Raw genomic sequence first — 16,375 nt, forward strand, 5'->3', positions numbered from 1 at the left:
CAGCTCATAATTTGACTTTTCTTCCGTAATTGTCTTTGTTGCCACTTCAACAAATGCTGCTGCGTTTTCTCCCCTGACTTTGTCTATTGTTTTTCCTCTTTGCTGCCACGCCCATCCAACCACAAACTTCTCAACGCACAGTACCCCCTGCATTGAGCTCCCTTGAGAACTCGGTTTGACTTTGACAAACATCTGGTATGTTTTTCAGAGTATTCCGTGCATTCGCACTTGTTCTGATGGCACAGAGAGGGAATATGTGGCTGACCACTCCATGGCTGAACACATCACAGGAGGAACTGTGAAGGTAAACTTCATTTCTTTATTTTTATGTTGTTTAAGATTGCGGCGGAGTGCAGCAATACTATACAATGCTTTTCACTATTATGTAACAAAGTACACATGACAATAAATCAATCAAATCAAATCACCTCAAATCAAATATCAATTTCTAAGATTCTACAGTGATCATGAAAATTTCAGCAGAAAGTTCTTTCCAAGAAGTATAGTGCCATTACTGTCCACTGAACAGATTTCAATTGACCGTTTTCTATAGGGAACTGGGATTACAGCAATGACAAAAGCAACACAGCTGGAACCAGGGTCATCACACGGAAATGATGAATCTAATGCAAGCCAGAATCCACAAGGAGATAAGGACCAGGAGGTGAGGAGTACTCAACATGGTAATCAAACATGGCACAATGTCTGTCTGCGGCACTTTAATATTTATGAGCTTGTTATATTGAACATTTTCACTCATGAGAAATGCTGTTTTTGATAAGTTGTTGTCCTTTCTTATGCATCTTTATGTTCTATCACTGGTGCACTTAACTTGATGGTGGGTAGATTCTGTCACATTGTCATGAACTATATCTCAAAAATGTCGATGTACTCCCTGCTTCTTTTCTAGCATGTACTAGATCATTCCTATTGTTTGTGTTACTTTTTTTCACCAAAAACCACCACCACAACAAGATGTATTATTATAGCCCTCATCCATCGTAAATGCACTGTGCAACTGTTCATGTGAAATTGCTAACACTTCATTGTCAGCGAGGATGGGATTCAAAGCACTGTTAAAAACCTTGTGCTAATTTGGAGGGGCACTCCTCGATGCTCTAATAAAGACAGTAACCTTTCTGATAGGTCTGACAATTTCTGTGCACTTCCATAGCCATTTCTCGGCATATTACTCCAGAGAAGTTGGTGTCAAGGGTGGGTGCTGGAAAAGCACGGCAGGTCAGACAGCATCTGAGGAGCAGGAGAATCAATGTTTCAGGCATAAGCATCGTTCCTGATGAAGGGCTTATGCCCGTAACATTGATTCTCCTACTCCTCGGAAGCTGCCTGACCTGCTTTGCTTTTCCAGCACCATACTCTCGATTCTGATCTCCAGCATCTGCAGACCTCACTTTCTCCTCAGATAAGTTGGTGACAGGTATCTTGGATAATTTCCTCCTCCTGCAAACACACTTGTGAATATTTGAAAAATTCTGCCCTTTCAGTTTCACTGTCATGTCCTTCTCTGTTGTTGCTTTCAAAGATTAGTTGAGAAACCAGTCCTGAGTTCAGCATTGTGTGTATTTTTTAATTCATTTATGGGATTTAGATGTCATTTGCTGAACCAGCATTTATTGTCTATCTCTCGTTCCCCTTGAGAAGGTCGTGGTGAGCTGCCTTCTTGAACTGCTGCAATTCATTTTTGTGTAGGTACACTCACATTGATGTTAGGAATTGAGTTATAGAGTCATAGAGTCATAGAGATGTACAGCACAGAAACAGACCCTTCAGGCCAACTTGTCCAGGCCAACCAGATATCCCAACCCAATCTCGTCCCACCTGCCAACACCCGGCCCTTAGCCCTCTAAACCCTTCCTAATCATCCTGACCTAGGTATGCTGATAGGCTGATGGTATATTTCCAAGTCAGGATGGTGAGTACTCGGTTGGGAATTTGCAGGTGTTTGGTGTACCCATTTTAATTCTGACCTTGTCTACGTAGAAGGTTATGGGTTTGGAAGATGTGGCCTGAGGAGTCTTGGTGTGTTTCTGCAATGCATCCTGCTACTAAGCATTGGTGATGGAAGGACTGTGTGGATGTGGTGCCAATTACGCGGGCTGCTTTATTCTGGATGATGTTAAGCTTCTTGAGTGTTGTTGAAGCTGCGCTCATCCAGGCAAGTGGCGAGTATTCCATTATATTCCTGACTTGTGGGACAGGATTTGAGGAGTCAGGAGTTGAGTTACTCACTGCAGGATCCCTAACCTCTGACCTGTTTTTGTAGCCACTGTATTTATATGGCTAGTCCAGTTCAGTGTATGATCAATTTTATTTTGCAAAAATATACTTTATTCATAAAAACAGAAGTCTTTATGTGCATAGTCAATTAATTACTGAAGAGGTTCAGATCTATACAGTTTTTTGCTTATGAAGAAGGAAGCAAACATTGGTGTTTGGCTTTCCCGTTTGTTACAAACAATCCAAAGGCATTTCGTAATTATGCTAGGTGCTAGGATCTATTTATATGTATCTGAGGCATTGGGAGATTTCGATAACTGAACAGACCCCATTGTACTTTGCCCACTGTGTCTTGGTGGTAGCTGCCTTAAGCTTTAGTGTGTCCCTCAGCATGTGGTAACCCCCTGGATGTTTATAGTGGGGGATTTAATGATGGCAATGTCATGGGGTGCTGGTTTGATTCTCTCTTGCCGGCAATGATTATTGCTTGGCACTAGTTTGATTGTTACTTGCCACGTGTCAGTCCAAACCTAGTTGTCCAAATCTTACTGCATTTAGACATGGACTACTTTATCATCTGAGTTGTCACAAATGGTCTGAACATTGTATAATCATCAGCAAAGATACCCATTTCTGACTTTATGATACAGGAACCTAGAGTGGGCATCAGTGACAGGCCATTTCAAAGGAAGTGCTGCTTGATTACATTGTGAATACCACATTTACTAAACACTGATGGGTGATAATTGACCGGATTGGATTTGTCCTGATTTCTGTGTACAAGCCATTCCTTGGCAATCTTCCACATTGCTGGGTAGACGTCAGGGGCTACTACCTTTGCAATATCTAGTTATCATGAGGTGCAAATCGAATTGGCTGAAGACTGGCATCTGTAATACTGGGGACCTATAAAGAGGTGTTGTAGACAGAATTACTCTATACCAAGAACAAATAAAAAAACCTATTTCCTGTTTTGTTCAATTGGAAATATATGGATTCTATATGAGTATTGTTCAGTTTTTCATTAAGAAATTGTTCTGTGAATTGTGGAGGGAAAATTGGCTAATTTCTTTTTCCACTTTCTTGGATTCTCAAACTTTTGCAGATAATGATGTTGTTTCCAACTGGATTTACAAAGTGGGAGAAAAGTAACATTTAATTCATTTTTTCAAAGTTGTTAATATGTTCGGAATTAAGATTAGGTTTGATAACATTCCTGAAGAAGGGCCTGTGCCCGAAACGTCGAATCTCCTGTTCCCTGGATGCTGCCTGACCTGCTGTGCTGTTCCAGCAATAAAGTTTCAACTTTGATCTCCAGCATCTGCAGACCTCACTTTCTCCTTGATAACATTACAGCATTGCATTGATATCAAATTTCAAAGGCCTTATGAGAATTATATGAAGTATTTTGTCTTAAGTTTAATATGTGATGTAGTTACATTTTCATATTGTGTTTTAATTGCTTTCTAGGAGTATGCTACATACGAGCTGTTTGCAATCTGTAATCATTCTGGAGAATATGACAGCGGCCATTATGTTGCATCCATTAAAACAATCTCTTCCAGTAAATGGTATTGTTTTAATGATGCATTTGTCCACAAGGTAAATATTATTCTCGTTACTGAGACTTTCAGAGCATGCATTTTAGATTTTCCAGGAAAACTTGTCAAATATTTTACATAATCCGAATATATTTTAGAAATGTAATCGTATAAATTTCTGGATATTTTGCTGTGGATAAAATTGTACTTTTAATCATAAATCTTTCATAGAGAAAAACCTCTTTTGGAAATGAGTTCCAGAAAGCGTTGCTGCTAATTTCAAGAGAGAAATTTCACATTGTTGTGAATGCAGCAGGGGTATCTGTTGTTTTAATTTGGCACTGCTTCCTGTTCCAAATCCCACTAATAAGACTTTGTCAAAGAGTAGCAGGCATTCAGATCCAGCAGAGATAGCATAATCTTGGATTGCCACTTTGCCATTACAAAAGGGGAGTAGCAAGCCAATTGGAATTAAGGTTAAATTGTCACTGAAATGTTCTGCCTACAAAGTTGGGTCACTCTTCCAATCAAAATTAACCACTCTGGCTTCAATAATTGAGTGAAGAATAACTCTGTGGGCCGTATTAAGCCAAGCATGGAACCTACACCTGCTTTTGGTGATTGATAGACCATTCAGATGTACATCTGGCACGTTTCCTGGGAATGTGTCATTAGGTACTTTCTAAGACTGCTGCCAAAAGATATAACTTTAGACAGAAGAAGTGCCTGAGACTCTGGCTCAGAATTTGCCAAGGTGTCATGGAAAGGAGAGAAGCACTGAGATCCTAGATTCCACCATAATTTCCATGTCCCTTCTCCCAATATTTGAATGCATGTGTGTGGCCTGATTCTTCTCTTTGCTCGAAGTATTGATTATAACAATTTTGATAATACAGCTTCAGAACAGGTTCAATTAAATATATCTTTAGCAGTTTGTAAACTTATGAGATACTGGGCTGTTAGAATTAGACTTCAAAAACAGATTTTCTGAGTTACATGAATAAGTTTGACTTATATCGTCACATCGGTTTGAAAGGAATGAATAAACACAAGTACTGTATTTTAACTGGATGTCTCATTTGTTTAGCATCTTGTTTTGAATTTTAAGCAGCAGAATAGCTCCAGCTATCTTTTGTGAGGTAAATATTTGCATCATGCATTGTTAGACAGCATCCCTAATGCACAATTTCTCAGGGTGGTTCAGCTGATGTGATGAAAGTTCTGTCGGCCATATAGCCCAATGACTAGCAGGTTGTTAAAGAGCATGTCCATTCTCCCAATTGCAGCAGGCAGAATACTAACTATGCTTGTAAAGCTGAGTACCTAATTTTTAATGTTAAATGAACCATTCCGACAGTGCTAAGAATTAAAGGTAAAGTCCCCATAGCCTAACCAGACCATAAGGCTGCTCTTCTATTAGAAAGAGAGGACTGGGTGATGGTTTAACCTGAGGGTCACCAGACCACAGGCAGAGAGAGGGGTTGAAAAGGAGAGGTCTTCATGGTGTGCTAAGAATTGTAGCAACAATTGTTTTAGGCTTGTTCGTCAGGCTCACAATGTGGTGCATCTATGATTGCATGGACCTATCCTCTGCAGGCAAAATGAACCTGTGCAAGCATAGGTAGTGATAGTTTCATGGTGCATTTTTCATATTAACACCTCAACCAATGAGAGTCAAATGGCCTGAGGCCTTTTTTATGCACTAAAGATTATTGTTCACTTTGAAACATGGCATTTTTCAATTTCTTGATAACTACAAGACAGCAAGCTTTGTCTTTTTAAAATCTGTTTTTCAGCAATCCACGATATCCTTTAGAATCATACACTCCTTACAGTGTGGAAACAGGCCCTTCGGTCCAACAAGTCTGCAACAACCCTCTGAAGGGCAACCCACCCAGACCCATTTCACTACCCTATTACTCTAAATTTACCCCTGACTACAGGCAATTTAGCATAGTCAATTCACCTGACCTGCACATCTTTGGATTGTGGGAGGAAACTGGAGCACCCGGAGAAACTCCCGCAGACACGGGGAGAATGTGCAAACTCCACACAGACAATCGCCCTAGACTAGAATCAAACCCAGGTCCCTGGCACTGTGAGGCAGCCGCGCTAACCACTGAGCCACTGTACCACCCTAATTTATCCTATATGCACGGTGGCACAGTGGTTAGCACTACTGCCTCACAATGCCAGCAGACCTGGGTTCAATTCCCACCTCAGACAACTGTCTGTGTGGAGTTTGCACATTCTCCCCATGTCTGCGTGGGTTTGCTCCAGATGCTCTGGTTTCCTCCCACAGTCCAAAAATGTGCAGGTCAGGTGAATTGGCCATGCTATATTGCCCGTAGTGTTAGGTGAAGGGGTAAATGTTGGGGGGGTGGGTTGCTCTTCAGAGGGTCGATGTGGATTTGTTGGGCCGAAGGGCCTGTTTCCACACTGTAAGTAATCTAATCTGAAACTTTTTTATTTCACAGGAGAAAGACACTTCTGAAGAATCCTCTGGTGATGGAAGCAATATTTCAAGCAGAAGGTAGTTGTGTTGTGGAATTGACTTTCTGATTAAATCTTCCTGATTCTTCCCTAGTTGCATGCTACATAAACCCTAAATGTCTTTTGGAACGTGAAATTTAAGAAGAGAACTAATCTTTAACAATATATCCAATTTTTATACCATAGCTCATCTACAGCATACATGCTAATGTACAGGAAGGAGGAAGTAAACAGCAATCAAAGTAAGTGAAGCCCTCTGTGCTGATGTGGTATTGATAGTTGATGTAGTGTGGATGAATGTGAGGTTATTCACTTTGGTTATTCAGCAAAAACAGGATTGTTATCAGAATGGTGATTGATTAGAAAAGCGGGATCTGCAACAAGAACTGAGTGCCCTTGTACACCAGTTCCTGAAAGTAAGTATGGAAGGGCAGTTGGCAGTAAAGAAAGCAAATGGTAAGTTAGTCTTCGCAACAACAGGATTTGAGTACATGAGCAGGGCTGTCTTGCTGCAATTGTGCAGTGTCTTGGTGAGACCCCACCTTGAGCATTGTGTGCAGCTTTGGTCTCCCTATCTGAGGAAGGATGTTCTGACAATGGAGGAAGTGTAACAAAGGTTTAGCAGATTCTTGGGATGGCAGGACTGACAAACAAGAGGTCAAATTGATTAGCATTATATTTGCTGGAGTTCGGAGGAATGAGGGGGAGAATCTCACAAAAAGCTATAAAATATTAACAGGACTGCGCAGGGTGGATGTAAGAAAGATGTTCTTGATGACAGAGACTCCAGAACAGTCTATGGATATGGGGAAAGACATTTACAACTGAGATGAGAAGAAACTTCTTCACTTATAGAATGGTGAGCCTGTGGAATTCTCTGGCCCTGAAAGTGGTTGAAAGCAAGATATTAAATGTTTCCGAAAAGGAGATAGATTTTAGGGCTAACAGGTTCACAGGGACACTAAAACAGTCTAAGAATATGGATAAGAGCATTTACAACTGAAATGAGAAGAAACTTCTTCAAACATAAAGATGTGTTTCATTCAAATGCATGCAGTAATATTGGGCTTGTGTTGCTTAAAATGTAGATTAAATGTGGGGATGATTTATGCACAAGCATAATCTACACTCTGCATTCTAGGTTACTACTACATATTGTTCCAGCACATTTAATTAATTCTGCAGTGGACAGTTTATATGCCTCAAGTTTGCTGCCATTTATTAATATTTAATTGTATGCATTAAATATATTTACAAAACTAAATTTCCAAACTAAAATGTTAGCTAGTTCCATTTACATGCTTTGCATTTAAAATTTCTTTCCTCAAAGTATTAATTTTAAAGGTTTTGATAACACAGCTTGTGTAGAGTAGGCTAAATGAAATATATCTTTAGCAGCTTGGAAACTTATTGATTCTAGGCCAGTAAGATTTAAACCTCAAAAGGACATTTTCTGAGTTACTTCAAGAATGTTGGCTTTAATTGTCACCTTGGGTATGAAAGGAATGAATAAAGATCGAAGTATCTTTAATTGGTCACGTCAGTTGTTCAACATCTCACTTTGAATTATCAGCAGCAGAATAGTTCCAGGTACCTTGTGTGGGGTCAATATTTGCACATATCTATGTCAGGTTTGGTTAAACAGTCTGTGAATTAATGAATTATGACAGGTTGTACAATTATAAATGCACATTTAGTGCTTGCTTGGATATACTGCTCATTCTTTTGTTGTGTGGTTTTTGTGCCCACTCCCATCAGTTTGGATTCAAGACAATCTGATCGAAGAAGAGCTAATGTCAAGACTTATCTTAAGGCTTGGGCTTCTTTCTCAAACTCCTTATCACCTATTAAGACTAAATACTAAAATTCTTGTTATTCAGAGATGAACCAAGCTGTAATTTTACTGTTACATTGTTTAAAGACTATTCCATAAGCTCAACTGCCAAATGTTAGTCGTCCAAATGCTTCTCTGCACATATTTTCAACTGTAACCTCACTCGACTTTAGGATCCTGCCTAGCTCTCCAGGTAGTTCTCATCTCTCTCCTATAATTCTGCCCACATTGTACTATTTATGCCTTGTGAGAAACAGACCTCCGATACCATTGTAATGTCACAACAGCCTATGATCTAATCACTGGGGATCAATTAAACCCACAATATATTTTATACAAGTGGGCAGCAGACAAAAATGCAGCTATTGACCTAAATTTAGAGCTCATATATTTTAAACATAAGAACATAAGTACTAGGAATATGAGTAAGCAATTCAAGCCCACGAGCCCGCTACATGAGTCGAAATGTTCATGGCTGATTTCATCTATTCCTTAACACCACTTTTCTGCTACAAAACCCTTCAACTATTATGAATTTAAAAATCTATCTCCTCATTGAATTTAGTCAATGTTCCAGCATCTACTGTACTCTGGGATAGTGAATTCCTCAGATTCACGATCTTTTGAAAGAAATAGTTTCTCCTCATATCTGTTTTAAATCTGCTACCACTTGTCCTAAAAGTATGATCTCTCATTTTAGGTTGCTCCACAAGAGGAAACATCCTCTCCACATCTACTTTTTTGATTCCCTTTAACATCTTGTATACCTTAATTGTATTTCCTCTCATTTTTCCTAAAGCCTAGGAAACATAGGCCGAAAGCATTCAATCTGTCCTCGTAAGATAAACCCCTCACCTCTGAAATTAATCTGGTGAGCCTACTCTGAAATATTTCAAATGTAACTCATCCCTCCTCAAGCAAGAGAACCAAAACTGAATATAATGCTCCATGTGCATTCATACAAGTGCCTGCTACAGTTGCAGCAACATTTCCCTACTTTTTCCATTAATACTTTAGCAATAGAAGTCAAATTTCCATTTGCCTTCCTTATTACCTGATATACTTGCAAACTAGTTTTCTGTGATGCATACATGAGTTCATTCACATTCCTCTACATTAAAGCACTCTGAAGTTTCTCTTCATTCCCATAATAATAAATTGCCTTTCTATTCTTCAGACCAAAATGGCCTCACATTTATTCATGTTAAACTCCATCTGCCAAATTTTAATCCATTCACCTCACTGATCCATATCAATTTGTAATTTTCTTATTTCTTTATTGCAGCTTACTTTTCCTCCGTTTTAGTGCCATCTGCAAAATTAGCTATAATATCTTCAATCCCTGCATCCAAGTTATTAATATAGATTATATCTAGTCACGGCCCAAGGAGTGAACCTTGTGGCACCCACTTGCCAACCAGAAAAAGGCCCAAATTTTTCCAACTCTCTGCTTTCTGTTGGTTAGCCATAACTCTCTCCAAACTAATAAATATGATCTTACACTGTGTATTAAGTTTTTGTGCGACACATTATCAAATGTCTTCTGGAAGTCCAATGTCACATCTTTGAAGAACTCTAGCAAATTATTAAACATGATATACCCTTCATAAAACCATGCTGACTCTGATGGATTGCATATTGACTTTCTAAATGTCTTGCTATTAATTCCCTTAATAATAGATTTGAACAATTTTCGAACAACAGACTTTAATCTAACCAATCTATAGTTTCCTAATTTCTGCCTCACTATTATATTAGCATTTTCCAATCCACTGGAACTCTTCCCATATCCAGGGATTTTGGAATATTATAACCAATAGATCCACTGTCTCTCCAGCCACTTCTTCTATAATTGAGGATCTAAAAGATGCGATGCTCCCGATGTGGTCTTCTCTACATCGGTGAGACCAAGCGTAAACTCAGGGGATGTTTCCCCAAGCATCTCAGCCAGGCCCACAGAGGTCGACCTGACCTCCCAGTTTCCGCCCATTCTAATTCCCCTTCCCACTCCCTTTCCGACATGATCATCCTTGGCCTTCTTCATTGCCACGAATCAGACTGCAAATTGGAGAAACAATACCTCATCTTTGCCTGGGCAGCCTACAGCCCAGAGGACTCAACATTGTTTCAATGAGTTCTCCCGTTTCAGTAACCTTTTTCCCCATCCCCTGCCTCCCTTTCCAGGTCCTCTCCCTCCCTTCCATTCCTCTGATCGACCCTTCCTGCCAGCTACCAACCAGATTCATTCCTTCCTTCCATAGACCAACTGGGTTGTACCCTCTACCAGTGTTCACCTCATGTACTCCCCCCACCCCCACCCCATCTACAGCTCCCTTTACACCCACCCCCAATCCTGAAGAAGGGTTACACCTGAATCGTTGCCTTTTCCACCTCCTGATGCTGCCTGGCTTGCTGTGTTCTACCAGCCTCCTGCCTGTCTTTTGGATTCCAACATCTGCTTTTTTTTGTCTCTTATAGCTGATCAAGCAGTTTAATCAATTGACATAAATACTCTTCCTAGGATTGGCCAAAGTCAACAAAATTACATGATCTTTGAATAACTTGATTGGTAAATCATTGGAGTGTTGCTGCTACATTTTTTGTTGTCCCAAATGGCTCAACTTTACATTGATAAAGTCCATCAAACATTATGAAAGCCAGTCTTTCTTTGGCTCTATCAGTCAATAGAACTTGCCAATAACTTTATTGTGTTAATTTGTTTTCATGACAATTTGGGTGTGTCCAAATTATTCAATGCAGTCTTCCAATCTTGGAACAGAATTGAGTCCATTGTTTTGACCATAATGATTCTGCATTGATTATTGCAAAATCATTATGGCCCATCTGGTTTCAGAAGCAATGTGAAAAGTGAGCTCTGCCTTCTATGACTCAGTTCAATATTCTCCATCATGAACTTAATCTCTTCACTCACTTGAGATAATATCTCTCAATTAAATCTGTAAAGGTGTTTTATAGATAATACACTCCCCCATATTAACAGTTGACCTGGCATATTCATACAAATTGATCTGAAATTCTGTAATAACCTACAATAATATAAGTTAGCTCAGTAATTTTCTGTATAGAACATGCTATCTAACTTTTGAGCACCTCCATATTTTCAAATCAGATTGCTGGAGGATCATCATCTACATTTTCAATTTCTGACTCATTCTCCAATTGTACTGATACTTTTCTTTTGCTATTTCCACTGTTGTAAGTATATTCTCCTCCTGATTATTAATCTGTTATGATACCTTTATAACATGTTAGCACAACACACTCACTGATTCTTTATCCTGTCTGGAGCACTCACTACATGATTGATTTGATAAAGTCCAGTGACCCATGCTTTTATTGATTCCCCAAGACTCATAACCACACAACAGAACTTTTGAACTTTGGCTTTTTTAATTTGTTTTAATTTTTTCTGGCTAGGCTGCCTTCAAATGCTCTTTAGCAAATTTACATGCTTTGTTCAGTTTCAATCTGAAATTAAAAAAAAAATAGATTACAAGTGTAGTTATTTGAACTTTTACCTAGGATTATCCATATATTTTAACTAACATTTCAATTAGGATATCCATATCTTATAAAAACAATTAACTAACTTTTCAATTACCATTTTCACAGTATTTTTCACGAGAAGTACTGCTTAAGGAAATCTGAGGAAACATTTATTATTTTAAAAGTATAATGGGCTGCAACTTGCATTTTTGGCAATGTGTCAATAATGATAAATTTCAGGCGTGTTTAATCTCCATGATGCTCAGTGAGTTTTCTCGTATTATTGTCTCAAACCCACCTCATTCACTACTTGTGCCAGCCCAAAGACTCTCAGTATGTCCAATGTTAGCCCTATTTTTCCACTCACTGTAACCAGAAGAATTTGCTGCTGCCTGGATATCCCAGCATTGTCTAACTTCTTTACCTAGTTGTTGTACATCCTGAAAAGCACTGTCAGTCCGGAATAGCTTGCACAATTTGGGACAAGTCACAGATATGGCAGCTAAGTGGAATTTGATGCACCATTTTGTGGGCAGGCACCTTTTTAGGAATGATAGGGGCCATTCTGCCCTGAAATGCAGTTTTAAATTACAGAAGTAAGTGGTTTGGAAAAGTAACATAGGGTCCTGAGAAGCTGGCAAGTGTCATGGAACCATAGAAACTCTACAGTGTGGAAGCAGCCTTCGGCCCATTAAGTTCACCCAGACACTCAAAAGAGCATCCCACCCAGACCCATCCCACTACCCGATCCCTGTAACGCTGTCAGATGGTAGTAATTGTGGATGAGGTGTTAGTGTGTCCAGTGCATTGGAGCATGCCCTGAAATATCGTATTGATGGGAGTTCCGTTGAGCAATCGATGAGCTTTCTGACTTATTGTTGAGAATTCTTAGTTTCTAGTTTCTTTGCTGTATATGGTATGGTAGGGAGCTACATATAAATAATGGGAGGCATACATTTATTGAGGCTGATAAAAAGCATTAGTCCCCATTAATAGAAAACTTGTTTCCTCTGAGCAAGACTCTGATCTTGAAGTTTGGAACTGATCTGGAAAATGTAGCTTCTCCTAATGTTGAGAAAGAGTTCCCAGTTATTTTCTACAGTTCTTCCAGATTTCGCACCACAGTCCTGTATGATTTCCATTCATTGGTTTACATTGGTTTACATTCATTGGTGAATTTGTACTTGCAGAGTTACATTGCACTTTGCTCAAAAACTGCATACATTCGTGTAGAACTCTGAGCTCAAAAATTGCATGAATTTATGTAAAACTCTGTTATCTCACTTTTTAGATTAGAATCAATCTAAACATCAGGTCATAGACAGAGAACACAGGGGGCTAACACCTTCAACATATTGTCTAGCTATCACCATTGTTAACAGCTAACCCGAGAATGCAACTTTAAAAAAAAAGGGTTTTGTGATTTACACATGAAAGAAGTGAAACTATCACTGTATTCTAACAGATGAAAGGCTTAACAGACAATCAATTTTTCAATGTATAATTTCAGTTACATCACACTGTAAATTTTTGCTATAAATTCTATGTTACGATCGAGCCCTCCACAATCACCTGATGAAGGAGCGTCGCTCCAAAAGCTAGTGTGCTTCCAATTAAACCTGTTGGACTATAACCTGGTGTTGTGTGATTTTTAACTTTGTACACCCCAGTCCAACACCGGCATCTCCAAATCTTGGTTTACATAGGTATTCTCCACAATGTATTAAGATCCTGAATCAATTTGTTGGATTTCTATTCAAGCTGTGTTAAAAATATCAACTTCATTCTCTTTACTTTCGTCCATTATAATTAACTTTTAAAAAATTGTATCCAATAACTCAATTTCCAAATCATGTCCTTTTCTTCTGCTATGGGCCTGAGATCTCATCACAACACAGTCAGGAATCAATCCAGGATGTTCCTTTTGTAATATTTCAGTTTCTTTTACCTCTGTGGGTTGTTTTACCACCCATGATGAGGTTAATATTTTTGAATCTGCCAGGTTATTTCATAAAATCAAATCAAACCCTTCTATTGGAATTTGTTTCACCATTCACAGAACAACTGCTCCTACTAAGTCACTTTATAATTGGACTCTATATAATGAGACTGGTTTGTTGCCAGTTGAATATCCCGTTGATTGAGGTTAAATTGAATCCACAGCGCATTTTGCATGGATGGACAACAGGTTTATTGCAATTGTTGGTCCTGGTTTATCACCTCTTTATGAGAATTGCATGGCCTCATCTACACACCACTTGACAGCTGCCTGACCTCAAATGGTGTAAAGTAATTGTTGTGCTTCAGAGAGGCCAATGGCCAATGGGGTTTTTTATCTAAAAGAATGAATGGCACAGGGTACTGGATATGACATGACATCAGAAGCAGGAACCTTGCAGCATTAGGCTGCTCCTAAGTGAGTATTTTTTGCCCTCGAAGATCTCTTCACTTTTCCTGACAACAAACAAACCTGCTTTCATCTGCACAATACAGGTGAAAAAGGAGATACATGGGTGATAAATGAGAAGGCCACTGATAGTTGAAATACTTACAACTGAGGAAACACAAAGACACCTATTTAGTCGTAGGTCAGAATGGGAGTATGGGAGTGGGTCAAGTGGGACAGCAACGGAACAGAGGTCAAAATTATAGAATCAAAAGTAGTCCCAGTACAATCCAAGTGTCAGCTATCCAGCCTCAAACGGTGTAAAGTGACTGCTGACCTTCAGGTTAGAGAGAGCTTTCACATCACCAGTAGCTGAGCAAGGCTAATTAGAAAATTGCTATGACACAGGGAAATGAATACGAGACGTGCTGAAGGGAGGACTCCCTGCTCCTTTAGGCTCTGACTAAGCAATCATTTCCATTGCCTTGGAAAATCTCTTCACTCTTCCTGACAACAATGAAAGCTGATGCAAACTTCTGTAAGAGCAATTAACTCTTCATTAAAGACTTGCATGAAAGCAGTCATGAGAGGTTGATATGATAAGACCAATATCAAGTAAAATTCTTAAGCGCTAAATTAACTCATGCCGATATTTTAAGCCTGCAGAGACTTTCAAATGAAGGTCAGAGGCAGACAGAAAATAGTGGATTCTCAGTGGGTACTTAACATGTTCACATTTAACTGCTCATCTGTCTAGTTAGTATTGAAAGTTGTGACTAGTGTTATGCGATTTGCAAACTGAGATGGTTGAAAGTGAACAGAGATCTCAATTTTGACAAATTTATAATAACACCATGCATAGATGTTAATTATACTTATTTTAAATCAGATCATGTGTTTTTGAAACTGTTATTTTCCCAAAATGTATCAAAGGAGTGATTGCAGATCAAGGAAAACCATGGAATGAACAAATGGAAATGAGAGAATCCAGTCCATTTGTAAATGGAGCAACCAATCATGATCTTGGACAAAACAATCCAACTTCTGACCAAAATACAAAAGATCTAATAGAAAATATCGACACAAAAATGAATGAAGAAAAGGGGACAGTGGAAACATTGGAAGAAAACAGTTCTGAACTGATGGAAAATGGAAGTTTGTTACATAAAACAGATGGGAAAGAAGGTACGTGTGTAAACAAATTAGAAGATGATGTCACCATTGAAATGGCGCCAACTGAGAAAACAAAAAGACACTCGTGGTGTATAGATAAAGAGGAAAATAAAACAGGATTATGTGGGGGAGGTAAGAAACTGAGAATGTGAATATGTATTGAAAAAGTAATATGCATCAAAAAAGTAAATTGACTGTCAACTAAAACAGAAAATGTGTCAGAATAGACTAAACTTCATGAAATTGTGATGGAAAAAATTGAAACATTATGGGAGGAGTTCATTTGCAGCTCAAGAGAATACTAAGGAGGTAAATACAACAGCAGAGAAAACTTGCGTGAAAATTGCAGAGCTGAAAGATGAAAGGATAATGGGTAGAGAGGGCCTTCAGGTGTATAAACCTGCTCATCATCAATTTTGACTCTCAACTGCCCAGTCAATGCTGTGTACAAGACTTGATGCCCTTCATGTTGCCAGCTAAGATAGTTCACAATGAATAGTATTACCTATTTTGTGCCCAACTTAAAACAACACCATAATTGAAACAGCAAATGTTGGGGTGATTCAGCAAGTCAGTCAACATGTGCAGAGAGAAAAGCAGAGTGAAGTTTTCTGCCGAGGTGCTCCAGTTTCCAGCATCTCTAGTATTTTGATTTTAAATTAATACCATGCTTTGATTTCAACTGTAGCAGTTAACAATTAAATCATGCATATTTCTTTAACTTTGTCATTTTTCCGAAATGTGACAAAGGTGGGAATGCAGATGTAGTTGGGAAATGGAATGAACAAAAGAGAGTGAGAAAATCCAGTGGAACTGGAAATGAAGTGAATAGTCATGACATTAGGGAACACATTCCACCTTCTGACCAAAATATAGAACATTCTCCAGAAAGCAGTAATGCAGTAATAAAAAAGGAACATGAGACAATAAAAGATTTTGAAATGACATTGGAACCGAAAAAAAGGGAAAAACAGATAGAGGAAACAGATTGGAACGAAAGTATGTAAGTTGTAAATGAGGCAAATACTACGGAATTGAAATCCTTACGACTAAGAAAACAAAAAGACACCAGTGGTACGAAGAAAAGTATTGGGGAAGCCTGAATTGAACAGAAAAGAAAATGATAGATAAACTAGTAGGCAGCAGAAAGGCAAATTGGCATTCCATTCAATAAAACAGTAGGAAGGTGAAAAACAGGGGTGG

General features: G+C 38.8%; 1 protein-coding gene across 7 annotated transcripts in view; it reads left to right on the forward strand.

The window, feature by feature from the left end:
- The window catches only part of LOC122555817 (uncharacterized), a 74,663-nt gene that overhangs the window by 41,714 nt on the left and 16,574 nt on the right, over positions 1–16,375 (forward strand). For 6 of the 7 annotated variants that reach the window (XM_087993706.1, XM_087993711.1, XM_087993709.1 and 3 more), the window contains 6 exons: positions 209–304; positions 554–664; positions 3,709–3,840; positions 6,257–6,312; positions 6,459–6,514; positions 14,933–15,304. In XM_087993706.1, coding sequence (XP_087849832.1) covers positions 209–304; positions 554–664; positions 3,709–3,840; positions 6,257–6,312; positions 6,459–6,514; positions 14,933–15,304 — 823 coding nt within the window. The remainder of the gene's footprint in view (positions 1–208; positions 305–553; positions 665–3,708; positions 3,841–6,256; positions 6,313–6,458; positions 6,515–14,932; positions 15,305–16,375) is intronic. The other variant, XM_087993708.1, reaches the window with a different exon arrangement.

Source organism: Chiloscyllium plagiosum, unplaced genomic scaffold (assembly GCF_037043375.1).
Source record: "Chiloscyllium plagiosum isolate Xiang-an unplaced genomic scaffold, Cpla_swu_hap1 HiC_scaffold_13, whole genome shotgun sequence".
Taxonomy (NCBI): domain Eukaryota; kingdom Metazoa; phylum Chordata; class Chondrichthyes; order Orectolobiformes; family Hemiscylliidae; genus Chiloscyllium; species Chiloscyllium plagiosum.